This window comes from Scardinius erythrophthalmus (genome assembly GCF_964197995.2).
Source record: "Scardinius erythrophthalmus genome assembly, chromosome: 2".
In the NCBI taxonomy this organism is placed as follows: Eukaryota; Metazoa; Chordata; class Actinopteri; order Cypriniformes; family Leuciscidae; genus Scardinius; species Scardinius erythrophthalmus.
In genome coordinates, this window is record NC_138222.1 from 34511092 (window position 1) to 34538821 (window position 27730).

General features: G+C 39.5%; 1 protein-coding gene across 1 annotated transcript in view; it reads left to right on the forward strand.

Annotated features, from left to right (window-relative positions):
• itfg1 (integrin alpha FG-GAP repeat containing 1) overlaps window positions 1-27730 on the forward strand; it is a 139313-nt gene that overhangs the window by 58484 nt on the left and 53099 nt on the right. Inside the window, exon 10 of the mRNA XM_081359868.1 lies at window positions 13514-13695. Within this exon, the coding sequence (XP_081215994.1) occupies window positions 13514-13695 (182 nt within the window). The remainder of the gene's footprint in view (window positions 1-13513; window positions 13696-27730) is intronic.

Here is a 27730-nt window from a genome sequence, read left to right on the forward strand (position 1 = left end):
GCAGCGGTTATCTCGCTGTCCTCGCACACATACACACACAGACAGTCCGCCTGTCACAGGCCTTGGAACCAGAGAGAAAGGGAACAAAGATGGACGGAGACGAGGAGAGGGCAAGAATGTAAAGGGCGGGGAACACGTGTCAGCTTTTGTCCGCCTGCCACATGCGCTAGTCTTCACCATCAGATACACTGAAAGGAAAGAAAAGTTGGACTCTTTCATTATTTTCCCATTTGTCCATCCTTTCTCTTTGTCCATTATTGGTCTTCCTTTCTTTCTTCGAGGATCTCCATCCATTCTTTTTAGCGTTCAGAAAACAGCTATCTGCATTGGTTTGAAAGCACTTATTTAACGCTGCCAAATAATGAACAAGACTGATATAGACATAGCAGCACACATGTTGTATTGAAAAGACAAGATAAAAAGAAAACAAACACTTGACAAAAGATAGAGAATAACAAAAGGCGCGCTTGTGTTATAGTCAAAGAACTGCAGTCTATGATTTAATTGGCCCAGGGGTTTCTCTGTTTTTAAGCATGTTTGTGTGGACTGGTGGGTGTGTGTCTGCTAATCACACAAATGCTTTCTCTCACACACAAAGTCTGCTAAATAAACTCATTCTCTCTGTTTTCCTTTCCAGCTCATCAGCTCTATTGACAGTGTAAACACATGTAACATCACACTCATTAGAGTGATTGGGGACAGCGATTGTCATTTGTCACACTCACTCACTCACTCACTCACTCACTCACTCACTCACTCACTCACTCACTCACTCACTCACTCACACACACACACACACACACACACACACACACACACACACACACACACACACATATTTTACTGGCTTTATAAATGTGCATTTCCCAGTCACTTGTGTTGTTAAAAAAGGTGGAGCGTGTATGTAAATTTTTAATTTTAAAATTAAAATATTTTTTCTATTTTTGTTTAAAGGGGACCTATTATGCAAAATTCACTCTTACATGGTGTTTTATGTTTTACATGGCACTCTTTCATTTGTTTTATGATTCATATTAACAGCATGGCAGTAGATACTGTATATTACGCTGCTTTAATACACAGATCTAATATACACATGCGATTTCTTTACTGGCTGTTTACGTGCATTTACCATAAACTAAGGCTTATCTTTACCCTGAAGTACTATCCTAAAATATATATTTTTTCTCTTTATGACCCATTTCTCTTCAAGTTTATTTTCTAACATTTGAGACAATTTCAGTAATTGTGTCCTCAAAAGTGAAGCTACAGTAGTTGAGAAACACTCAAATTGTGTTTTGTATTAACATTTTGACGATGAGACATCTCATTTCCTGAGATTGACATTTCCTGATTTTTGCATGTGGTTTACACCTGTTTGTTTTTCACCTTAAATGGGTGCCTGGATCATAGACGTGGTTCCCAGACTCGAAGAGAATGAGAGAAAGACTTTGGGATCACCACAGAATTAAACTATCCCTTAAGCTGCAATGCAGCAAAGCAGCATCCATAAAACATGGCGGGTTTTAGAAAAAGAGATGGGGAGGAAATGATGGAGAGCGAGGCAATAGATTGTCTGAGGTGGTGGAATTGAGCGTCTGTGTACGTGTGTATTGAATTTCAACAGAGTCATGAGGGAGTGAACGGGGGAAGGAGGGAGGAATGGACGCCTTCATAGGCTGAGCTGCTCTCTCTTTCAGCCCGGGGCGTCTCACACTTATTCATTTTCATGTACTCTGTAATAGCAACTTTGTTTCCAGCTTGGCAGCATCAGCTGAGTGTGACAGGCCATTTATTTCATACTTTTTTTTTCTCAGAGGAGTATAAATAAAATTACCTATCTAAAACTCACTATCATGGCTCACACTCCGAGTACTGCTGGCCGTGTGTGTGTGTGTGTGTGTGTGTGTGTGTGTGTGTGTGTGTGTCTGTCTGTCTGTCTGTCTGTCTGTCTGTCTGTCTGTCTGTCTGAGTATTTGCTATCTATGTATCTTGTGAGTCTGAAATCACCTAAAGCGTCAGTCTCTGAGCAGTTGGTTTAACGGTATTGATCAGTGTAAGTGCAGATGTGGCTATGTATCTGGGTGTTTCCGTTTATCCTGACACCTCTAAATGATCAGAAGGAAATGTCCTGTGGGCAAGGCTACTAAGGGCTAAATTTTTCAGACATCCGTATAAAGACATATCCTGTATTGAGCCATGCCGCACTCTGAGGAGGTTAGATTGTCCATTATCTGCTTACAGGGTACTGAGGCCTTCATTTTCTCTTTCGCTCAGGCAGCTGGTGATTCTGTCAGTACTCATGCCGTCCGACTCCCCTAGTGTCACAGCACCACCTGTTCAGCTTGTGTGCTGCCACTCATGAGTTGTTAGTCGACCCACACAGAATCTGAATAGTTCTTAACATGAGATAAACTGATTAAGGGGGAATGTGTGCAGATTTGAATATGGTAAAATGTGTTATGGGAGCTGAGATGGCTGCGCTTTTATTGGCAGCTGAAAGCGTTATCAGAAATTAGCCAAAATAGAAGTTTTACCTGATGGGCAGAACCTCCTAAAAGAGTTTTCTGTGGATTCGATAAGACATTCAGTATTTGTGCGCTCTACTGTGCACTAGAGGTTGCACAGACTAGTTGAGTTCTCAGCTCTGCCATGATGCTTTAAATTTGACATCGACTACTGATCATGGACTATAGAGGGCGCATCAGCAAGTCCACTTTTACGCTTCGTTTCCAACAGTTAAAATGACAAATAAATGCATGCAGTACTCCGAGAGCACCCCACAAGATTTGTATAACCACCTGGATGCTCAAAATTGATTGTATGAATGCATGTTTTAAACAGCTTATTGTACACGTAAGTTTCTAAATGCCAGATGTGTGATTCTTCCGGATAAATCTGGAAATCCGGCTTTTCCGACCTGAAAATTATGCTCTCGTAAATCATGCATTTTTTTTTTTTTTTTTTTTGCGGGTCGCACTCAAAGCAGGTATTGGTCAACATAATGGCCGCTCACCACTGTCAACGTTTTTTGTGCCCATAGACAGTAAGTTTGTGCCTCTGATTCATGTTTACATGTCACTCCACAAGTAGTCCATTCATTTGTCACGATGGAACTTCATTCAAACCAGAGCTCCACCAAAGAGCCTTGCACTCATTGCAGAAGGTTATCTAAAAGTGCTAAGAATTTTGGACGTGTGGGGCGAACTATTTCTTTACTTAGCTGAAGCCGACATCAGGACAGAATAAATGTAAAGAGAGACATAGTGGAGTTCCTATTTTCGTTTTGACAAGTATAATAAATTCTGTAGTTATTCTGTATAATTCTTACATGACCTGACAAGTGACATTATTCTAAAACGCATACGCATAAAACTCCCCCGACATGGTTAGAAAATACTGCCTCTAGAGCCAGCTGCACAACGAGAAAATGTCATAGCACGATCAGAATAGCCTACGGAAGCCCTGAACCGCAACGAAAAAAAGAAAGAAAGAAAGAAATCCGTAAAAAAGAAAATCTAGCATTTCGAGTTTAAAGTCGAAACAGTACGAGAATACAGTCTTCCGTAGAATTTGCGTGTGTGCCTGCCATTGTTTCACATTGCTGCACAGGCATTCATAACGGTGCGCGTCCACTGGCGCAGATCAAGTGTTCCAATTCATTACGTGTGCGTGCGTGCGTGCGTGTGTGTGTGTGTGTGTGTGTGTGTGTGTGTGTGTGTGTGTGTGTGTGTGTGTGTGTGTGTGTGTGTGTGCGTGCGTGTGTGTGTGCGTGTAAAGAAATGCGCTTGTTAAGTCGAACTGCCTCGGACATGGATCTACACAAAATAATAGCTTTTTACTTTTATCTTGGCTTTCAACAAAAGGAAATTCTACAGGTGCCAATCTACCAATATGGCATTAGGCTACCATTATAGGATGTTATAAAATATAATATAACATATAGGACGTTTGCACTGTATTTCATTAAATGTATATAAATTATGTCACTGTGTGTGTGTGGGGGGGGGCATCTTGCACTAGAATGGTCAAATACACACACAGTTGTCAAAATATCCTCATAAACAGGTCTTGTCTTAAGTGAACGTAAACATTTGAGAAAGAAATTCGATTTTTGTCAGTATATCGGATCTGTGCATTCGGTCTTAGTGACAGCATAATTTCTAACACAGCCCTTGATTTCAATCTTAGAACTTTCCTTAAAGCCACTTTTGCTGGCGCTAGGGGCACTAGACCTGGAACTTTCACGTCTAGCGCCCCTAGAGGCCACAAGCGCCGCAGCACTGTCGCAAAAGTCTAGAAGACAGTATATCAGAGCATAGATATCATATAAAGGCTAGATGTCTCGTCCGCGCTGCTGGCCAATGGAGCTCGACATCCGCACACGGCGGCCATCTTACGACAGGGTGCTCGCTCACTCATAACATGGTGCATGTACTTTTAAATAACCATAACTTGCTCAATTTTCTACCGATTTTCAAACGGTTTGGTTTGTTATAAACGTCAGAGATGTAGCTATTATACTGCATACATATGAATAATTATGTTCAAAATGTTTAAGCATTCAGAATTATAGCCACGTTAATAACGTTTGTAAGAAACCAAACCGTTTGTAAATCCGTCCAGATTTCAGCGAGATAAGAGGATTTGTGTGCGTGCTGCTCACTCACCTTAATTCACAGAGCCCTGTCCTAAGATGGCCGCCGGTGATGCCGGAAGTGACTCCGCCTTAAGACATCTAGCCTTTATATATATCTATGTATCAGAGCCTATGGTCACGTGACGGCCGTAAAGCGATACGTTCTCCAGGTCACATGACCTGTTCAACGACGGTCCGTCTCCTCCAAACTTACATAGGCGGTATTTCAAGAGGGCAGCCCCGCTCGGAGCATTAATAGTGTCAAACGCTGTATATTGGCCTGAGGAATCATTTAAAATAACTCGTATGCGTCAACTCTTTAGGTCACAAAGTCCACGGTGTGGCTTTAAGTGGCTCAGTTACCGTCTAATATTATGTGCTTTAACATTCACAATTGGGGACAAGTTTTGTCATTCATTTTGTCTTTTTGTCAGTGAAGGGGTGTTTTTGGCAAGCCGATCTGGCGCCACTGCAGTTGGATACAGCACCTATTTTAGATTATCAAAGTTCACCTCTGAAAGACATTTATGCTATGACCTGTACAGATTTGGGTCAAATGGTTCCCATAATAAACAAACCATATGGTTCACCACCACCACATCTCATGTCTAAACATGCCTCTGAAAATAGTACTCTTGTCAGGAGTAATTATGGTAATTCTCTGTCATTGAATAACAGTTTATCCTGCAGTAATGGCATTGAGATGCCTTCTTTCTCAAATGCTCTGTTATTTGTGATTTGTTACTTAACCTAAAAAACGTTGTATAAAGAGTGAAAACATCATCAATACTAATGATTTCTCATTGGAGCTGTACAGAAGCTGTTGAAATGAATATTGCATATTTCATTACTCTTGGCTGTGTAATACTGATAATTGTTGCCAGTTTGTCACAATAATCATTTACAGAGAAAGCAAAACTGTTGATTATTAATTTATATATATATTCAACTAAATAGCACAACTTTACAATTACTTTTTTATCTGTATATGCCCTAATAATTTTAAAAGTGTGGCAAAAGAGGCTTATAGAAAAATAAATATAGGCAATTTAATCAATATTAACAACATAATAAATAAAATGTTACAGGAATATTTCACCAACAAATTAAAATTCTGTTATAATTGAATCACCCGCATGCCGTTCCAAACCTGTATGACTTTCTTCTGTGAATTTAAATATATATATATATATATATATATATATATATATATATATATATATATATATATATATATATATATATATATATCAATTTAATGCATTCTTGCAGAATAAAAGTATTCATTTCTTTTTTTTTTTTTTATCTTAGTCACTGACCTTAAACGTTTTAATGGTAGTGTAATATTAAAATAATTTTATTTGCACATTCATGCAAATTACCTTAATGCTAATTATTAGGAAACTGACCATGGCTAATGAAATGCTCTGCCAACATGTCGCAATACCGCAAGCTGACATTGCAACACAGACTAGATCCCTTACACCAAAATCATCAACAAAGCTTTGTCCACAACAAGCAATGTATTTTTATCACATCGGTTTCTTGAAGTGTCAGAAGGATGCTAAACTCGCTTTGTTTCACAACTCCCATCCCCCAAACCTGCCAGATCCACCACTAGTCCTTGTTGCAGCCCTCCTAATTTACAAATGAATCACTGCCTGCAGGTGACCTTCAGTTCTGGACACTTGCAGGTGCCGTGTCTAGTCTTTTCTCTTCAGATGTAATCACTGAATGCTGTAATAACAGCCTGCCCTGTACCCTTCTCCACCTTTCCTGCCATTAACACTTCTGATCTGACATGCTCGTCTCCTGATTCTTGTTCCATATTTCATTACAAATTGTGCTTCTCTCCTCTAGTGAGGCTAATGAAGAGACCGTCTGTTGTAGATTCTGTTTCGCATGCAGGGTGGAATGGCATGCATTCCCTGTAATGCGACGAGCAATGAAGCTTTCTTCCTTTCTTTCTTTCTTTCTTTCTTTTTCTCCCGGAGTGTCATAAAGATGGCAGTTCATTAGACGTCGCATTTTCATATCATCTGTCAGTGGCACCTATTGATGTAATGGCACCTCGTCTGGTGTCTTCCCGCCGGCGAGCTCTGATTTTAATTTCTCGGCCTAATGAAGTGTCACAGCTGGGATGTGGGAGTGGTGGAAAGCATAGCTCGGCTATAACAGGGACTTTTTGCGCTTTAGTAAACAAAGCCACAGGGATGGAGTCTTGGCAATGCAAACGTGATGATGTCTCTCCGACTGATATGAGGGAGGGAAGAAATGGGCCATTTGTATTCTGTGCACAGCATCTCCTCTATCTAAGATGTCCCATTACTTTTGCTAAGGAAAGGCTATCATGGCTTTCTGCATTAAAGAGATCATTCCCTCTCTCTTCCCCTCTCTGTCACTTTGGCAACAATGATATTGCCTAATTTGCTGACATATCGGCTTTTCGGTCGCATGGTGTTTGCTGGGCTCAAGTCGTCTTTTACACAAATGAGACACTTCAAATGATGTAAGTGGCTCATAACATGACAAACTGTCATGTGTGTCGTGAACAAGCAGAATAAAAACCTATAGTAATCGCTAGTGCTGAGGTATCCCATCATTCTTAGTGTCTAGACGCTCAATGCGTTCTGCATTTTTGCAGGTCTTTCACAGCTGTGTTCAGCCAATAAACATCTTAAAGCAGGAAGCCAAATGAGAAATTGCTGTGTTTTCCATGGTAGTTGGTTAATTACAGAGTGTCTCATTATCCTGGATGACACTGATTAGCTTCCATCACATTTCTGTTTGATTGAACTTAAGGTGTGTATGTGTGTGCATGTGCTCCAGTTCGGGTTGATTGGGTTAATCAGTAGTGCAGTGGATAGCTGGATGGGAGGCTAATTCTAGCAGAGAGTTACCTTTTTCTTCTCTGTGATCAGCAACAGGCCCCGTCCCATCGCATATACACTACAAATTACCCGTTCCACTCATTATTTTCATTTTCAGGCTTTCTAATCGCTTCTCATCCGTCACGCGCACTCTGGGATGCTAGTCATAGTCTTAGATGTGCAATAGCATCTTTTTGTACGAGTCATGTCAGAAGATCACCTGGTCTGTCAGGTGGACTTTAACCACAAGCAGGATGATAAATGTGCACAGTCTGCGTTTGAAAGGCCTGACTGATTCTCAGATGAGCTCTCATGTCCTTTTAAACAATGAGTGGCGTACACAGGCTTTCTAGGCACCTGCCAGAAGAGTAGCCCAAACCGTCCCTGACCTGTCAGAGAGTCCAGATGGTGGGGAAATACTCTCCCGTTGTATGGCGGCTTAAAATATAATCTGTTTACTAGCCCTGAATTATTGACTTAAACTTGTTCACATTTCTCTAAAAGCTGTTGATAAGCAGTACATTTTGCCAGTCACATACGGTCAGGCTTATTCCTGCGTGAATTCTGCATGGTGCTTTTTACATCCCTCTCTGTGTGACCCTGCCGGCCTCCTCCATTCTTCCGTCAACATTACAGTCAAGGGATGCTGCCACATCTAGCATAATGATGTGTGCTGTGCTCTTTGCGAAATGGTACAGGTCGACAATGCCAGCCTGGTTTCCTGCCAACAGTCTTCACTGGCCAGCAGCTAATGCCGCTAAAACCTATTCCACACGGCAGCTGGTTCAGGTTATTTTTAAACTTTGGAAGGATGTTTTCAATGTAGATCAAACCTGCTCATATTCAGGCTTATCATCTACATGCCAAATTTGGCACATGCAAGCAGCTCTCTTTTATCTGAAAGCAGGACATGTCTCACCATCTAACGCTTGATAGCTTTACTGACTCAGTCATCTCTTAGTCTTTTATGTTTGGTGTTTTTCTCTCTTGCTTTCCCTTAAACCTCTAAAGGCTTGTTCACACCAAGACGAATGTTCGCTGTGAAAATTCAGTGCAATAAACATTTTTAACATTTCGTATTAACGGCTGTTAATACGTCTGTTTAGACCGACACAAACATTTGCATGCCATCGATGCGACATATTGTTTTATGGTGAGGTGTTGTAATCTCTTTTCCTTCAAACTGTGATTAAACCTGACCAACCAATAAGATTTTGGTCACATGCACAGAACCACTGCTATTACTTGGTGGCGCTCGTGAACAGACCATTTTACAAACGACAGTGGATAGTAGATGAAGAATCTGAAAGTAGCTCTCTTTTATCTGTACTCTTGTATTTGGTGTTATTTGATAAATGCCATAGTGAATAGAAGTGTGTACCTGGGTAACCTGTGTATTTCAGCTTTTCTACAAGCGGCACCTATGTGACCAAGTAATTTTGCATTTTCATTCAGCTCGTCCAAAGTTTTTTACGCATTGGTCTGAACAGACAAATTGCATGTGAAAATTGGGCTGAAATTTCTTGACGAATATTTGAGTTGGTGTGAACGCCCATCTTTAGAATAGTAGTGATCTCAACCATGCATCATTTTGACTGTAGCTATCAGCTAGGGGGTCTTGAGTAGACCTGTTGTGTGTTCACCACAATGACAGCCCACAGCTTTGTGATTTCCATCTACCCTCCCTAATAAATCAATAAGGCTTAGCATTAACTGGCAGTCAGCACTGATATAAATCAATTTACACACGCAGACACAGAATGATGGAAGCCGATTGTAGATGGCCACAAGGGCAATGACTGTTTGCATAATCATTACTATGTTGAATGAAAAGAGTCTTCAATTCAGAGGAATTCGGCTGGGAGTTAAGACCATTCTGTGCGAGAGAGAGAGAGATGATTTTGTTTCTGGATCTGGAGCTTATAATAGTAGAATGGGAATGAAGGACTCTGGGATAGCTCTCACACACAGAACAGAACCGAATGTGTGCATGCATTTTATCATGCCCCAACACGTACCAGCATGTACACCCACTCAGTGTCTTTTCATAAGGGTCATTTGTTTTATTTGAATTGGTATTGAGGTGCTGCACCATAATGACCCTAGTTTAGAAATGGTTTGCCAAGCATTTCAAATTTAAAACCCTGTCTGTATTTCCACTTAGTTATGATGAGCCCATCAGTAAGTACGCCGATAAGCTGTCATAACATCTCATAATCTATTTTAACAGCCCATCAGTCAGAACTGCTTACTTAGGACCTCTGGTGGGGGTTGAGGTCTGGCTCAGCAGTCCTATGGGAGGGAAGCACTCACTTGGGACAGTTCATTGAGAGAGAGAGGGAGAGTGGGAGAGAGAGGGGGAGAGTGGGATAGTGAGAGTGTTTGGGTATAAAAGGAGCATTCACAAAAGGCTCAGTCTTTGCAAGCAAAGAAGGATAATGGCTCACCAATTTGTTTTGCCAAATTTCATGAGAGAATTATCGCGCAGTTAAAAAAATCGAATTTCTCAATGCAAGATTGCAAAGTATTTAGTTCTTTCACCTTCTACCATACATAAAAGTGTGAAAAGATTCAGGGAATCCCGAAAAATCTCAGTCCGTGTAGGGCAAGGCAGGAAACCTCTGTTGATTGTGCGTCACCTTTGAGCCCTTAGATGGCACTGCATGAGAAACCGTCATGCTACTGTATTAAATATAGCCACATGGGCTCGGGAGTTCTTTGGAAAACCATTGTAACTAAACACAGTCTGCCGCTGCATCAAGAAATACAACTTGAAACTGTCACACGCAAGGAGGAAGCTACACATCAATTATATGCAGAGATGCCACTGAGTTCTCTGGGCCTGATCTCATCTCAGATGGTCTAAAAGACAGTGGAAATGTGTGCTGTGGTCAGATGAGTCCACGTTTCAGCTTGTTTTTAGGAAAAACAGACACCGAGGTATCAGTCCCAAAGATAAAAGGGACCATCCACACTATCATCAGTGACGGGTGCAAAAGCAAACATCTGTCATGGAATGAGGGTCCATCAGTGTATGGGTGACTTGCAAATGTGTGAAGGTATCAATGCTGTGGAGGCGTATATTGAGATTGTACAGAGACATTTTTGCCATCAAGATGGCATCTTTCATTGGAAGCAAGACAATGGCAGGCTTCATTCTGCACGTTTCTAAAACAGAGTGGTTTCTAGACACTCTACACCGTAGAAGGGATGTGCTTGACTAACATCCCTGTTGTCCAGATCTGCCTCTTATTGAAAATATGTGACACATCATGAAAAGGAGAATCAGACAATGATGACCACAGACTGTTGAGCAACTGTCTTGTATCAGGCGAGATTGGCCAAAAATTCCAGTTGCAAAACTGAAACAATTAGTATCCTCAATTCCCCAAAAGTGTAATTAAAGCGGCGCTATGCAGTTTTGGCAATTTCTTCGCTGTTTTTTTGCTTTTTGCTCACATATAAATGGTTAGATAAGTGTATGTATGCAGTGACGTAAAGCAATTAATTACATTACAAGACCTGATATCACGCGATACTTGCCCGCCGACCCAAAGTTGCAAGGGTGGTTTTTCCGCTCAAAGGCGCTACGGGGGTGTGAGAAGACCACCATTCATCCCGAAAAAAGTCATATAACCATTCCAATGACTCCGAAGCTGTTCAGTTTAAGGTAAGTTAAGCTAAAAGAAACTGCATAGTTCACCTTTAAAAGGAAAGGTGATGTGTCAACGTGGTAAACATGCCTCTGTCCCAACTTTTTAGTAAAGTGTGTTGCAGCCATCAATTACAATTAAGATGATCAGTGAAAACATTGAAATCTTTTCTTTGTTCCTTTGCCAGTTAAATAAAGGTTAAAGAGAATTAACAAATCACAGATTCTTGATTTTATTGCATTTAGACTATGTCCCAACCTTTCTGGAAATGGGGTTGTCTTAAATATTTACTTTGAAGGTTAGTTATTTTTACGTCGTTAACTTTAAAGTTGGTTATTGTTATGTGTCTAATGTTTGGGGATTAGTTATTATTATGTCTCTAATATTTGAATGTTAGTTATTGCTATGTCTCTAACTGTTTCACATATAGCAGTTTTAATATTTTGAAGGTGAGTTATTGTTTCTGATGGTTTAAAAGTTAGTTATATCTTTCTTTAGTTTTTTTTAACAGTTTAAACATTTTGTTATTGTTATATTTTTAACAGTATGAATTGCATATTAAATATTTTTAAACCACAGTTCAACAACAGACAGTCCTAGATAACCTGTCAAACGCTTAGCGGGAAATGGTGCTGCAATATAAACAAACATTGCAGGACTCTTACATTTGCTCATAATGAGGCAGCTAGGCCGACAGTGCACACCATGACTCACGAGTTAGAGTTCTACTTTCCTTTTCAGCGTAGAGGAGACTGACATCAGTTAGTTCTTGTTTTATAGGTAATAGCAACATTGGCTTTAGTGATATCATTTGTGTACAAATACAAAATAGTTTGTACAAATAAACAAATCAGACCCGCTCTCTCTTGCCTGATCTTCAGCATTGCTGATTCTGGTTGTGTGCCAAGGATCAGGAGAAAACCTTATTAGCAGCCATTACAGAACGCTCTGCCTTCTTTCTCTTGCATTCTCTCTTTACCACTTTGTATCCATCTCCCCCTCCCTACATCTCTAGCAATCTCTGTCCCTCCTCTCTCTGTGCCTCTATCCCCATGGATGCATACATGCAGAGATGCACCTGGCTCTCTGTTTTACATTCATGAGTGAGTAAGGCCTGTAGCATCTGTGCTTGTGCAACCCCCACACACGTGCAAATGACCGATTCCAGAGAGCGAGAGGACCATAATGTTGTATTCTGCCTGGAGCCCTTCTTTGGTTCTTCAATTCATCAAAATATTATTCATTTTATAATGTCATTTAATGTGATCATGTTTTGCTATTTTATAAAATCAGAAGAACATTGGACTTCCAGTCTTATGTATTAGCATTAACTTTGTTCAAAATGTCAAAATATCTATATCTAATGTGTAGTAATACATATTCTAAACAAATGTAATTTTGTACTTTGTTTAAAACTTTATACAATATAGTGATTCATGTCAAGGGCCACATTACACTAGCTATGTTTCCATCCACCTATTTTTATCTGCAGTTTGGGATATCGCATAACAAACTGGTGGATGGAAACGCCAATATGCGCATAAGTTCTAAAGATGCGCATTAAAAACGTTTGCGCTCGTTTGAGTCGGGATAACTGGACTAACCAGCGGGCCGATCTTTTTGCACAGCGTCTGATATGTTGTTTTGGTTGTTCTGAAATACCTGAGCAAAGTCTGTCATCAATGTGGTTCGGTATAACTACCTTCCAGAACTTACACGACTGCGTTCCAGAACAGCGGGCATCTGCCTTCGAAAGCAAGATAACGCATTTACTGCGCTTCATCTGCACAAGAAATGTATATGAAAATTATTATTTACAGTGGCTTTTCTTAGTGATATTTTATGCCAGTTTATCAGGAATTGATGATTTTGTTATCTTCGACTCACTGGATGGAAACGCTGCTTTTTGTTATCTTTGACTCACTGGATGGAAACGCTGCTTTTTGTTATCTTTGACTCACTGAATGGAAACGCTGCTTTATTTGTAAATGTTCTATGCAATATTCCAATTTTGCATACAAGTTAAATTCGCAACTTATATGGATGGAAACATAGCTACTGTGGTGTGAATAAAATTAACTTAGAACTACATTGCTTTTCAGTTTAATTACTTTTCTGTTTATTTCTGAAAAAAAAATCTATATTTAAATCAATTAAAGGTGCATTTAGGTTTGCAATTATTATGCTTTTCTCAGAAAGTTATGTTGAGTTTGAGTGTGGCCTTTAGATTTTATGGACACTAATGCAAACTTATGGATGTTTTGTATTTATTATTTTTCCTGCAGCACCTTGTACATTAGCAGTAATATAATGCGTATCAGCTCATGTAACTGAATTGTCTTCCTTTGCAGCTCCGTTGGGTGCCGGTGCTATTGGACTTCAGTAGGAAAGATTCTGTGTGGGGCTTTGTGCCCCCTCAAAACAGTTCCACTTTGGGAGAACTGCAAATTCTCATCACCCTGCACTTAGGAGACTATAACCTGGATGGCTTTCCTGATGCCCTTGTCATCCTCCGTAACACCAGCAGCGGCAGGTGAGTCAGGATCAGTGCTGGGTAGAGTAGCCAAAATATGTACTCAAGTACAAGTAATATTGTTTATTTATATCAATAATTACTTAAGTAGGAGCAACGGTAATGATACAAGTGATTGTTTGAGTAAGAGAAATGTAGCTTCCATTGAAATTACTTTTCAGATAATGAGCACTGGTTGCATAGGATCTTAGCAAGCATTTCAGAGCAAGCACTGGTGATGGTGATAGTGGCATGGTGAAAAGTCATTATGAAATTGTTTACTTGTTTACAAACAGTCACCATTGTGATGTATAGGAGAGGTGTGATGTATACACATCCTGGGTTTTGGATGAAAAATTTAAATCATATCTCAGTTATAAATCACAAACATTTTTCCAGCAGACACTAGATTTGCTCATTGTCTTGAGATGGATACACCACACCCACATCCTCAAAATATGCAAAAGAACTCTTTCCAAATAGCCAAATCCCTCGCTCCGCTCCCACGGCTCTCTGCCCTGCCCTGCTTCACGCAACAGAAGCTTTGCCCAAAAGTTACTTAAAGGGATAGTTCAACCAAAAATGTTGTCATCATTTACTCACCCTCAAGTTGTTCCAAACCTGTATGAGTTTTTTTTTTTTTCTGTTGAACACAAAAGAAGATATTTTGAAGAATGTTGGTAACCAGACAGTTTGACGGTAGCCATTGACTTCCAAAGCGGGGAAACAATACAATGGAAGTCAGTAGCCGCGTTTCCATTACCCTTCAAATTGCGCAAATTGAAATTGCAAATTAAAAATACGCTCAATGGAAACACGTCAATTTCGCAAAAACTCCCGTTTATCGCAAAAAAGTTTTTACTCTCTCATGCGGTGGTTTTTCAGGCAATTCGAAAAAGGAATATTTCGCAAAACTGCAATGGAAACAGTTTTTGCGCATTTACAGTCACCTGACTTAGAAGACGCGGGGCCCTATCTTGCACCCAGCGCAATTGACTTTGTACACCGACGCATGTATCATTCCTATTTTGCACCCGCGCAAAGCGCGTTTTTCCCTCTACAGAAGCACGTCGCTAAACTAGGGAATGAACTTGCGCTCCCTGGGCGGTTCAGCGCAAAAAAGGAGGTGTGTTCCAGCGCAAACGTTCCCTCATGCTATTTTGCAGGTTTAGAAAACAATTGCGCCACTAACCAGGAAAAAATTGTTTAAAGTCAGTGGCGCGTTGCGCATGTTATTCATATGCTATTTTAAGGGCGCATGCTTGGCAATAATCAATGTAGCGTGTGCACAACGTGCATACACTTTGATTCTCTCATCTACACAGAAGCAGCAGTTTTCATTTTTGCAAATCATACATTATTACGATAGATAGATAGATAGATAGATAGATAGATAGATAGATAGATAGATAGATAGATAGATAGATAGATAGATAGATAGATAGATAGACAATTTATTATAAAAGCATACATCTAGCTTACACATTTACCCAAATTATCATACGCCTTTTTAACCGAAGTTAATTTGGGTGGGTTTCTCCATCCCCAACGTCCCTGACGAGAGCGTTGCTCTCCTTGACTGTGAACCGCTCCTGGCAAATCCGCCGTTACAATAGGAATCCGCTTAGAACAAACGCGTCTGCTCTTAAAGGGAATGTGAGATGACGCTCTGATTGGTTTATTTCACGTTACGCCCAAACCACACCTATGAATAATGAAGCTACTTCAGACCAACCCATTTTAGATTTGCGCCTGGCGCAAGAGTCATTTATCCCGCCGGGAAAATAGCAACAGCGCCAAGACCCGCCCACAAAGTCACTTGCGCTTTGCGCTTTGACACTTGCGTTTCAGATCGTTAAAATAGGGCCCGCGGTGTGTTTGAGGTCTATGTATAGCTACGCAAATAGGCCTAATAATTATTTTATTTTAACATTTAATAGGCTATATTTAGAAGACGCTTTTATGCAAAAAAAGAACAAAGCTGAGTGTGGAGCGCGCACTGCATGGCACGGAGGCGCGGGCGCGAACACTTGCATTTTCCTATCAACAGTGGAAACAACTTAAAAATACTCTATCATTTCTGGTCAGACAGAAAATAATAATACATTATTCTCAACTACTTTTATTTGTGTAAACTCACAATAACAAAATAAAACGTTGTGCTTTTGTAAAGTAAAAGAAAACAATCAGACGCACTTTCATGATCTCCGTAAACTGGAGCGCGAGAACTGAAACAAAATATAGGCTAAAGCTTGAAATGTTCACTTTAAAATGAACAAATTCGAATCGAAAGCTAATACCTTCTGATTTTGTAATTCGTATGAAAGGTGCATTTCTCTCTAAAAGCGCATCTGCTTAACAGCGGAGCGGAGATGGAGATGTGATTTTAGCCAAAACAATAGTTTATTAATAATATTAATGGCTCTTCTCATTCAGCACTGCGGGAAAACATCAATTCCAGGTTCTAATTTGGTCTTAGAAAACCAGTAAAATCGACATGTTTTCCATATTAATTTGTGACTATTTTAAATGTTAAGGGGCAAAAAGTCATAAACAAAAATCTGAAAATTCGTCGATATTTACTTTTTTGCGCAGCAACTGGTGTAGCCAGTTCAAATAAAAATATTGGTGTTCAACTTTGCGTTTTAAAAAGACAACAACCGTTCATTTTCGTTTTTCAATTACGGGTTAAAAAAGGAAAAACGAATGGACACAAAATAGCCTACATGCCATTTGGACAGAATACGAGACAGAGTTCTTTATTAAATTCATCAAAAAAAAAATAATAATTAGACTATAGGAATACTGGATTCTAAATCTCAAAGAAATGCCACAATCAAAACCTCGGAGCAGAAATGAGGGCGAAACACCCAGAAACTCCATGTGTCGTTCGCATTATAAGGGTCTTTCCCTGCCATTAATGCTTGGATAACACGCCACGTGTTAATAATAATTTTCAATTAATAATAATAATGTCTAATGCGGTGGCTGTGATATTATATAAACCAACGTCAGTTGCCGTGATTAACTTTACATCGGTTAATGGAAACGCCGTCATTTCGCAATAGTTTTTTATCGATATTTAGATAATAGCGCAAAACATTTGCGCAACGTCAACTTTCTGGTTACCAACATTCTTTAAAATATATTATTTTGTTTTCAACAGAAGAAAGAAACTTATACAGGTTTGGAAATACTTGAGGGGGAGTAAAAGATTTCATTTTTCATTCATTTTTGGGTGGACTAACCCTTGAAGGAAATCTGTCAGGGTACTAGTCCGGAATTATAACCCGCCTCTGGGCGGCAATTACTTCTATGTTAAAACAATTACTTCTATGTTGTTAGTGTTTATTGCATTTTTGCTCTCGTACAATATTTTTACTTCCTAAGAAACATACCAGGGCTGAAGCTCAACATTTATTACTTTTCCTTTTATCCAAATAGGATCTTTTAGATACTGCTACAGTGCCTGTTTTTCAAAGCACAGCAGTGCTTTTTCCTTCTCTTTTTTTCTCCTTGAAAGAATTTGAACTTTCAGTTGGTGGATTTCTTGGATGATCCTGAAGCAGAAATAATTTGGGCAATTTTCTACACTTTTTTTTTTTCCCTCTCCATTTATAATATTAATCGAGGTTTCTTGCACAAAAAGCAGTTTAGTTTTACATGATCAGATTCCACCATTTTTTTGACCATGTTACATTCTGATTAATATAAATTTGCTCATGGTTGTGCCATCACAACCATTACAATTTTTGAATGACCAGTTTTTGCAGCTTTCTGTAAATGGTGTGGGTGGACTGGGGAGATCGTTTGTATGGTGTTGCAGTATGTCTATCATGCATCACACTTTTTAAAAAAATGTTAACAATAAATGTTATGTTAACAATATATAAATGGCAGGGTAAAACCTTGCCGAGTGTCTACAAAAGAGAGAGCTGGTACATGTCGCCCATCTTCGATCTGGCCTGACCTGAGTGAGGACAGGCAGGCCTGTGAGAGAACAGCAGGAAGGGCATGGATGGATTAACAGCTCTCTGATTGAGATAAGATACCAGAGGCTCTGCCGCTGGCCTCCAGGTGGCTATGAGAGATGCTCCAGATGCTTTTAGAAAACAAAGACAACTTCATGTCATCCTGAAGGGCAGAAGATTTGTATCCAGACTCAGAGAATCACATGAGATGATTTAGCCACACACACAGAATTCTTGAAAACCCTTTTGTTTTTATGATCTGCTTATTTTTAGTCTTTAGTCTTCATGCTTAATACATTAGGTCGACCTAATCTTTAAGTCAGCAGAGGCTTAACCTTCCCCTTGTGTCATAAGACTTTAGTGCTTGCTATAGTCTCCTCTATCACCCCACAGCCAGTCTCATCATCTCACTTCAACAGTAATCAGGCTACATGCATCCAGAGACCTCAGAGATGCACCAGAGTTTGTTCAAATCGGCCTATTGTCATTAATGGCTCCGATGCCAAGGAGAGTGATTTGATTCTCATCAGCCAGGAGCTGGATGTTAAAACCTCCTCTACTCACAGCTGGACACTTTCTTATCTCACTTCAATCTGTGCTTGGATCACTCTAAACACTCCCATGAACCTTTTAATTAAAGACCGCAGCATCTTTCTCTAAATCTTTGGTCTTGTTATGGTTTACCTCTCCTTCTACTATTATATCATTAAGGACGTTGTTGCCTTTTTTCCTGTTTCTTTTTTCACACTCTTGGTGGAATCACATTAGCCACGTACACACTGCAACTGAATTTGGTTGTCAATTCACCTTTTAGTGCTTAATCCTGTTCTGTACACACACTTCAGTGATTTACAGGAGTGACAACCGCATTCTACATCCGAATTAACTCCCGAAAAATGACCGTAGTGACAACCGCATTTACAAAAATTCTATCCATGTGAACATACTAACAGAACAACTAGTTGTTAATGACGTATTTTAACGTGCATCAGAGATGTTTCTCTCTTCTGCATGTGCTTAAATCACAGGGAAAGCGGTACGAGCCTTGACTCATTCATGTTGCCAGGTCTTGCTAGAAAAACAGCGAACAAGAACAAGCCCACAATCAACCAAAAAATTCCAAATGCTTTATGCTGAAATTAAGAACAACATATTGCAACCTTCACATGATCACTTTAATAAATTCATAAACTCGATCGCTTTATGAGTCAAGCTTAAACAACAAGCCTAAAAACAATTATAATAAGTGGAAATCTGTGAAGCTTTCCGAGCATAAGAAAGACACTTTTGTCGCTGTACTATTTATTTGGTCAGAATAGCAGAGACCAAGCACGCAAGACGCCAGAGCGTTGCCATGCTTACCATGGTGTCAATCATGCAGTTTCGGGGGGAGTCGAGTTCAATACATACATGGAAGATGGAACAATAATTTAGGGGACTCATTCCCACATTTAAATGCAGTTGTCACTCCAAAGGGGCCTTATGGGTGTCTGAAGGGGCCAGTATGTATATGTTCATGAGGTCAGAAGCAGCATGCTAATATCCACCAAACGCATGGGTGTTTTTCCGTTTAGAAATAAGTGACGGATTTAGACGTGAATAATCGTGTGCCAGTTTCTTTTCTTGTTCCCCTCAAACGCTTTCAAACGGCTCCAGCCCATTTTGTCAGCAAAGGTTGTCATGGTTTCTGAGGTGATAGAGTGTGTTGGAGTTGGTAAGTGATTTTTTTTTTTTTTTTTTTTTTTTGAGCGAGTGGGTGGGTGAGAGAGTTTACCCAACCAGCCAGAGACATTTTCAAAGTCAAAATCGTTTAGAATTGAAATGAGAGCTTCACACTTCTTTTAAATGAGCCAAAAATAGTCATCAGCAGATAATGTGACAGTGTACAGATTTATGCTCGAATACATTTTTCTTAATTGTGGATTAACCGTGGATGAATGTTTGCATTTAATTCGTATTATCTTATTGACTCTTCAGGGTTCTTCATATCTCCATCCTCTTCATGTTCAGGCCACATCATCAGCCTCTCTCCACTTCTCTTTGGGTCCCTGTCATTTAGTCTCTCTCTCTCTCTCTCTCTCTCTCTCTCTCTCTCTCTCTCTCTCTCTCTCTCTCTCTCTCTCTCTCTCTCTCTTTCTCTCTCTCTCTCGCTCTCACTCTCACTCTCTCGCTCTCTGTCAAATGCTCTCTGGGCAATATAAGATAAAGGGATGTAATTGGCAGATGAGGTGTAGGTGTATATGCTATTTTTAGGTTCTGTTGTGCCCTCTCCTTCTAATCTGAATGTTTGCAATTTAGTCTGAAAATGTAGATTTTAAATCACAATCAACATTTTTAATCTCAATCTTAGCAGTCTATAGTTATGTGAAAAAGAAAGGACACCCGATTGAATTATTGAATTTAGAGGGCAAGTAGCAGTCAGGCGCTGCTAATCAAATGCCTTTGATTAATTGATCATCAGCAAGTGCGACCAACTCTATAAAAGCAGAAGTTTTGGCAGTTTACTGGTCTGGAGCATTCAGGTGTGTGTTAACACAATAACAAGCAGGAAAGACATCAGCAATGATCTTGAGAAGCAATTTTTGCTGCCATCAATCTGGGAAGGGTTGTAAGTCCATCATTCTACAGTGAAATGTGAGGCCATCTATCCAAAGGCTAAAAAGCTTGGCCAAAATTGGGTAATGCAACAGGACTATGATTCCAAGCACATCAGCAAATCTACAACAGAATGGCTGAAAAAGAATCAAGGAGAGACTGATACTGTCATTCAGAAAACAATTCCTTCAACTAATTGCTGCAAAAAGTGGCTCTACAAACAACTGAATCATAAGGTGTACTTAGTTTGTCACCCATGGCACAGTATCCTATGTGTTCTCTTTTTTGCAAAGCCTTGCAGAACCACCAATGGCATTTTATGCATAGTTTAGAAGTCTTTAAGGGACAATTCACCCAAAAATTAAAATTCTCTTTTACTCACCCTCATGTCATTCCAAACTAGCATTCGTCTGTGGAACACAAAAGAAGATATTTTGATGAGGTTTCAAATAACCACCAAAATATTTTTCCACAAAAGAAATAAGTCATACAGGTTTGGAATGATACAAAGGTGAGTCAATTATGGCAGAATTTTTATTTTCTGCCAATTTAAAATAATTTTTTGCTTCTGTATTGTAATGTATTTCTGAGTGAAACGGCATATTACAAGGGGAACTTTTTTATTATTTTGTCCATCAGGATTTGAATAGATTGTGAAAAGTATGCTTAACGTCAGCATAACTGATGAATCATGCACATTAAGTGCATAAACCTTGAGAAAGTAAATGAAGTCAATTTTGATTTAAAGTGCCCCATTATTATTTTTTTCAGAAATTACCTTTCACGTATTGTGTTATACAGTTTTTTTGTGAATATAAATTGTCTGCAAAGTTTCAAAGATCAAAGTGCAAGATAAATTGAGTTATTGTCTCTCAAAAGAAAGAACCAATTCTGAACTGCCTGAAAACGAGTCGTCAGTAATTCCAGTCTAACTTCCTGCACAAACCTACGTAGGTAGCCACCCTATGGTCTTCATTGGCTGAGACCTGGGAGAGTTTGGTTTGTGTTGTCGACATGTCATGAAGATGCTGTTTTCTGTGCTGCAAAAGCAAATCCACTATGCTTGCACGGTAAAATTGATACGGTAAAACTGATGCCATTGCTACTGTTTGTATTACTAAATGCATGTGCTAAGGAAGCCTCCGGAGCTCAAATTCAGATATGGTAATGGGCGTTTTGTTTCCAACACGCACTGTAAGCTCTAGACCAATCACAACACACTGGACCATCTGACCAATCGGATCATAGTAGGCTCTCGGAAAGGGCCATTTCAAAAAAAAAAAATCCATTTCAGGAAAGAGGTGATTCTGCAATTTAAGTGTTTTTTGACCTTGGATGCATGTAAACCTATTGTAGGAGACAATAGTTTTAAGTACTGAGGCTTTTATCACATCATTCACATCTGCCTCCTAGTCTTGAAGCAGAGAATATAGCATTATTTAGATTGTTAGATACCTCCATCTAAAGCACATGGTTCTGTGCGGACGTATAACTGGCTTACTGCTGGAGTGGTAATATTTAAGGGAATGTCAGGCCTCGGTCCGTCACTGACTATACAAGTGCAGCCCACATGCTGACACTGATGTGAAGGAGCTCTGGAAGCGATTAAGTCACTATATGTTTATGTAAGTCTTTCTCAGTGGCTGTCTTCTGTACCTCTGACACACACACGCACACATTTTATCCTTCACTGTATATATATATATATATATATATATATATATATATATATATATATATATATATATATATATATATATATATTTAGAAATCATTTTGTGTCACTTTCTGAGAAAGTGAAGTACAGTGTCTTTTTCAGCTGAAACAATGTCAACATTTTGAGAGATTTGAAAAGTGCTTTTTAGCTTTTGTACCATGCTGATCTCTCTCTTTCTCCACTTTTAAACTAGATACAGCCCAGACCCAGAGACAGTGTAAGTAGGAGACACCATTTATAGAAATCCTACAGCTCAATATGGCAGATGTTAGAATGGAAGTCTCGTGTTTCATCTAAAAGAGCCGATCACCTTTTTAAAAGATTTAGATTTTACTTCAAGCAAACATGTCCATTAATTAGATCTACTTGACAAATAATACTTTTTTTTTTTTTTTTTTTTTTTTTTTTTTTGCTTGTCAAAGTGTGAATTTCAGAAGTCAGTAACAACACCATTGCATTTTCATGGTTATCATTATCTTTCTATACCACAGAAAAAATAGTTTGCTATTGAATACGGTACTTGTAACTTAATTTTACACTTTGAAAAGTGAATATGGGCAAATATTTCTTAGTTCAGGGAAATTTAATGTTATTATTTAGAAAAGACAAATTAAGTAAAAATCAAAAGCGACAGAACAAAGAGTGTTTTGAAGTTTTTTTGTATCTAACTGTAGAGGCTTATTGAAACTGCTAGTTATCAAGACCGAATATATTTTCGTTAGTTTCTTTCTTTCTTTCTTGTTGCTTTTTGATTAAAAATGGCATAATAGACAATGGCAGGTCAGTTACACTGCAAGACTGCACAGATATGTAAGTATTTTGCCATGAGATTTTCTCTATATATGCATTCACTGACATAACCAACTGTTTTTCATTAATATATTGCCAAGACAAGCATTTTGACCACAAAGTGCATCTAACATCAAGCAAACCTCTTCAGAGAGCAGCTGCCATTCAGTCATGTGTCCTGAATTGAGTATCGAAATACCAGAACTTTTACATCCGGAATTGTTTATTTGAAACACATTATTGACTCATCTTGACATAATCTGTCGTCCCCCATTCAAGTTTATAGGAGCTGTTTGTGTATGTATGGGCTATATAGAAAATAGCTGACTGGGGGCATTGCTAAGTTATCTGCAGAGTGAATGGACTTGCCTTGAAGTGTTGAAGTGCTTGAAGTGCACTTTGCTACACACACTCACACACAGACCTGATTCTGTCGGCACACGCTCACACAATTTACACACATTCACAATGGGTGTTTAACATTGTGTCTATGCACGACTACTTCGGTTTCAAGAGAACAAAGTGTGAATTCCCTTTTTCTGTTATATTGTTCCACCTACTCTGCTCCTTCTGTGTCCTTCTCCAGCTTTGTTTTCCATCACTGCTGTTTGCCTGTTGAATTCGCCCTTGGTCTGATTGAGAGAGAGAGCAAGGATTGTTGAGCCAGCTAAGCAAGCATGCTTTTCAATCTTCTCTTTATCAGAAGATTACATGTCAAATAGCTGGCCCATCTCCTACACACGCACTTCCTTTCCCATTCCACTCTCTTCTGCTCTGGGGTCCTGCCCTGGTGCTCGTTTGGCTTTAGATGAAACAAAGAGCAGCAGGAGAGCTTGGTCATCAGCCCTCTGACTCACAAATGAAATCGCTTTAAGAGGGCTGAGAACTGCACTTGTTTTGTTCATCTTCTCACGGCTCTCCTCGCATTGATTTTTTTTTGTTCGCTTCTGGCCGTCTAAATAATACTCAATCACATCGTCTTGGTCTCATTACTGTACATCACACATTCTGCTGTAAGAACACATTGATCAGAATCCTTTAGCTTTTCCATGAACCCAAAGCTTTTCTGCTTTGCTTCAGATCTCATCATTGGTGACACCGTGATCACGTCCCTCTGATAGAGCTGTGTTAAGAAGTTGTGTAATCATTTTCCACTCAAGCATTCTACTCTGATGCAGAGATTAACCATTGCGGATGCCTCAAAAGCGAGAGAATGACATCTGACCTCAGAGCCGAGGTTGAGATTATGTAGACAGCAGTGAGACTGCTCCATCACTCCTCATTTTCATGTGTCAGACGAGGATGTCGTTTAGCCTGATTAAACATCTGGACACAGTGTTGTTCTCTGGAACGCATCCAGCATCTCAGGATCTTTCCCTTTCTAATGGTCACGTTCAGCTTCAGCTCAAGTGATTCCTATCTACTGTGTGAGGAATCTATTTATATACACTACCGTTACAATTTTTTAGATTGGTAAGATTTTTTAAACATTGTAATTTAATAAGAAATGTTTCTCGAGCACCAAATCAGCATATTAGAATGAAATCTGAAGGATCATGTGACACTAAAGACTTGAGTAATAATGCTGAAAAATCAGCTCTGCCATCACAGGAAAAAAATTGCATATTAAAATATATTCAAATAGAAAACAGTTATTTTGAACTGTAAAAATATTTCACAAGATTGATTTTGCTGTATTTTGGATCAAATAAATGCAGCCTTGGTGAGCATAAGGAACTTCTTTCAAAAATATAAAAAATGATTACCAACCCCAAACCTTGGTAGTGGTAGTGTATTTATTCATGTTTGAATGCACATGAACAACTGATCTGTTAAACATTAAATAATACAACAGGGTTTGCTCTTCAGGGTTTTGCTCATCAGCAATCACGCCGCCGGCCTCACGCCATTCTCTCACGGACCTCTGCCTCGTCCTGCTCGCCACAAACATGTTTCAAGAAAAAAGCAAATTAGAAGCATTTCTACAAGAGGGCTCAGACTTTGGAACCCCAAATGTTTACCATACTTACAGAACAAAACTAAAGTCCATCTTAGCTTTAGGAAACACTTAATATCAAAATGAGATGGCAACAAAAAGTCAGTCTAACCTTTGGCACATCATCTGTTATCACAATCAAAAAAATGTCTGTTAAATGCAGTCTCGTGAGCTTTATTATGTTTTATTATGTCACTTTTTTTTGTCCGTATTAAAAAATAATGTGTATTTCTTCAAGTTAAGAGAGGAATAGATGATAAAATTGTTTTGTTTTTCTATTCATTTCATGCATTATTTATTCATCGTATTCATGTTTTATTAGTCTCTCTCAATCAGTCTTTTTAAGCAGTACAGATCACAACATAGAGCTGCACTCTGCTCCTGGCGCACAGTTAACCATCTTCTGGAAATGAAATGGCTGCTAGCTGTAATTAAATCAACTTTCCTCTGTCTGAGAGGGAGAGAGACACAGACATTAAACAACAGCTCATGAGAATAAAGAATGATTTTGGTGAAAAGATAAGGGCAGAGAAGAGGACTTTGTTTTTTTTGCATTAAATCGAAAAACAGTGAAATTTGTATTTCTACACAAAAACAAATGTTAGTACAGTGTGTTTGTGTATAAATGTCCCTATACCCGTCACTGACTGTGTCCATGTGTTGGTTTGTGTGTTGAGATAGAAGAAAGGAAAATAAACTACATTCCCATTGCTGTTTGCTGAAGTCTCTGGCTGCAGTCATACATGATTGAGTTTGCTGAAGGCTACTCCTGTTCCTCACCTCATCCCGTCGGATGTGCCAAGCTCCTACACTAACAGCCAGAAGCCCCTTCTCAGCACTCAAGAGGGCCATTAACGGGGTGTTTCCCAGTTCCTTCGCACTCCTCCTCTGTCTTGAAATTTTACTAGCTCTCTCTTTCTCCCATCACTTTGCTTTGTAGATCAAAGTCGTTTTCCCACCATGCAGATGACCCTCTCGATAGGACCTCCCGTTAAGCCGTGGGCTAATGGTCCCTCCTCCTCCCCAATCCAGCCCATTTACGCTAAAAATTAATTAACGTTCTGCATCAACAGCCTCAGGATGCCCACCAGAGCTTGTCAGGGAAGAGAAATTATACACTGATCTACGGCAGAGATATTTGGATGGGCGTAAGGAATTGTGCGCTCGTCCCAAAGTACGTAAAACTGACTAATTTCAGTCTTATTTTATAGATTTTTTTAAATAGTAATTGGCCATGTCCCACCAATGAGGCCCCACCGTTTCGGCCCGCAGACCTAATGAATTTTAATGTAAAGGACGCCATTGAAAATCAAATTTATTTTATTTTCATTTGTCAATTCAAATAGAATCAGCAGAGGAAAGCACAGCTAAACAGCCGGAGGGCTAGCACTGAAAATCCATTTGTCATGTACGTGAGGCTGCACTTACTCTCTCTCTCTCTCTCTCTCTCTCTCTCTCTCTCTCTCTCTCTCTCTCTCTCTCTCTCTCTCTCTCTCTCTCTCTCTCTCTCTCTCTCTCTCTCTTCACCTCTCTCTCTCTCTCTGTCTCTCTCTCCACCTCTCTCTCTCTTGCTCTCTGTCTCTCTCTGTTTATCTCTCTTCACCTCTCTTCACCGCTCTTCCCTACCCATCACCTGAACTGCCAAGAACACTTATCTGGTGATTAGAGTGGACTTGATCCAGATGTTACAATTATGAAGTGCTGGATCACATTTTTGCCGACATCTTTCTAACATCTTTATCAAGAATCTTTTCATGGTGGTTCAGATATAGAGGAGCTCCATAATAAGATGTGTGGTGGACTCCAGCTCTCTCATGCACACAGGTGGAGTGTAGAGGTGTGAGCTGATCTGTAGTCAGGCAGCAGGTGGATGTCCATCTTGTGGGCCGGCAGGTGTGTTCTGGTTTTTGCGAAGCTCCTGAGAGACTTTATTACACTCTCGCTCGCTCTTTTTTTTTTTTTTTTGTGAGTGTGTGTGTTTCTGAACTGCTCTAATCACCTCTCTGCTTCAGTGTGCCTCTCTCCACTTCCTCACCTCAGCCTCTCTTCTGCACTACAGAGCTCCAAATTGCACAGGCACAGAGAAGGGAACGTTTTGCTTCTTTAAGTGGTCAGATTTAGAACAGCTGAATCCACCTCAGATGTTACCATGTTTGACTAGAGCTTCCTCCTCCACGTCAATCACTTTTCATGTCGGAGCCATGGTCGCCGTCCTTTCAAGGCAAGTTAGTTCACCTGGCAGCAGTCATGCAGAAACAGTTTCTATCAACTTTAAAAGGGAAACAAAACAAAAACTGTTCATCAACTGAATGTTTCAGGAAAATGTGAAATAAGTAATAAAATCCATTAACACTGGAATTTGTCTAAAAATATCTTTTCCGAAAGATTATTATTATTATTATTTTTGCTGGGATGCCATTAAGGAATCATTTCATTTCAGTCTTTTTTGTACATAAAATTAAAGTCATACAGGATTGGAGCGACATGAAGATGGGTGCATTTTAACATTTTTGGGTAAACTTTACCCTTCTAAACTGAACTGAATCTGATTAGATCACGGCCTTTAATTGGGGAGTGTGTGGGATTATGGCTTCGAATCGCATAGCTATAAAGCCAGTATAAATGCAGTACTTAATATTATTACAGAGGAAGGCATACTATTTGAATTCAACCCACCTCCATAAGGTGAAAAATGAACAGAAGAACGGTCCCCAACACCAGCCATTATTCCTTGAAAAACACATGTCTTAAGCAACAGGGGTTTCCTCAGCGAGCAGTATTGCCTCTTAAAACCACCTGCTGGGGTGAAGGATACATGTACAATGCTAAGGGGGCCAGAGAAAGAGAAAAGTATAGAGTGATCAACCATGTCTCCAGGAGCATTGAAAGCTGTGCTAGATGGGAGGAGTGAGATCACAGAGATCCATTATGCGAAGCTAATGCATGAATAATTGAATGTCATCAGTCGCACACTTCTTTATGATGGCA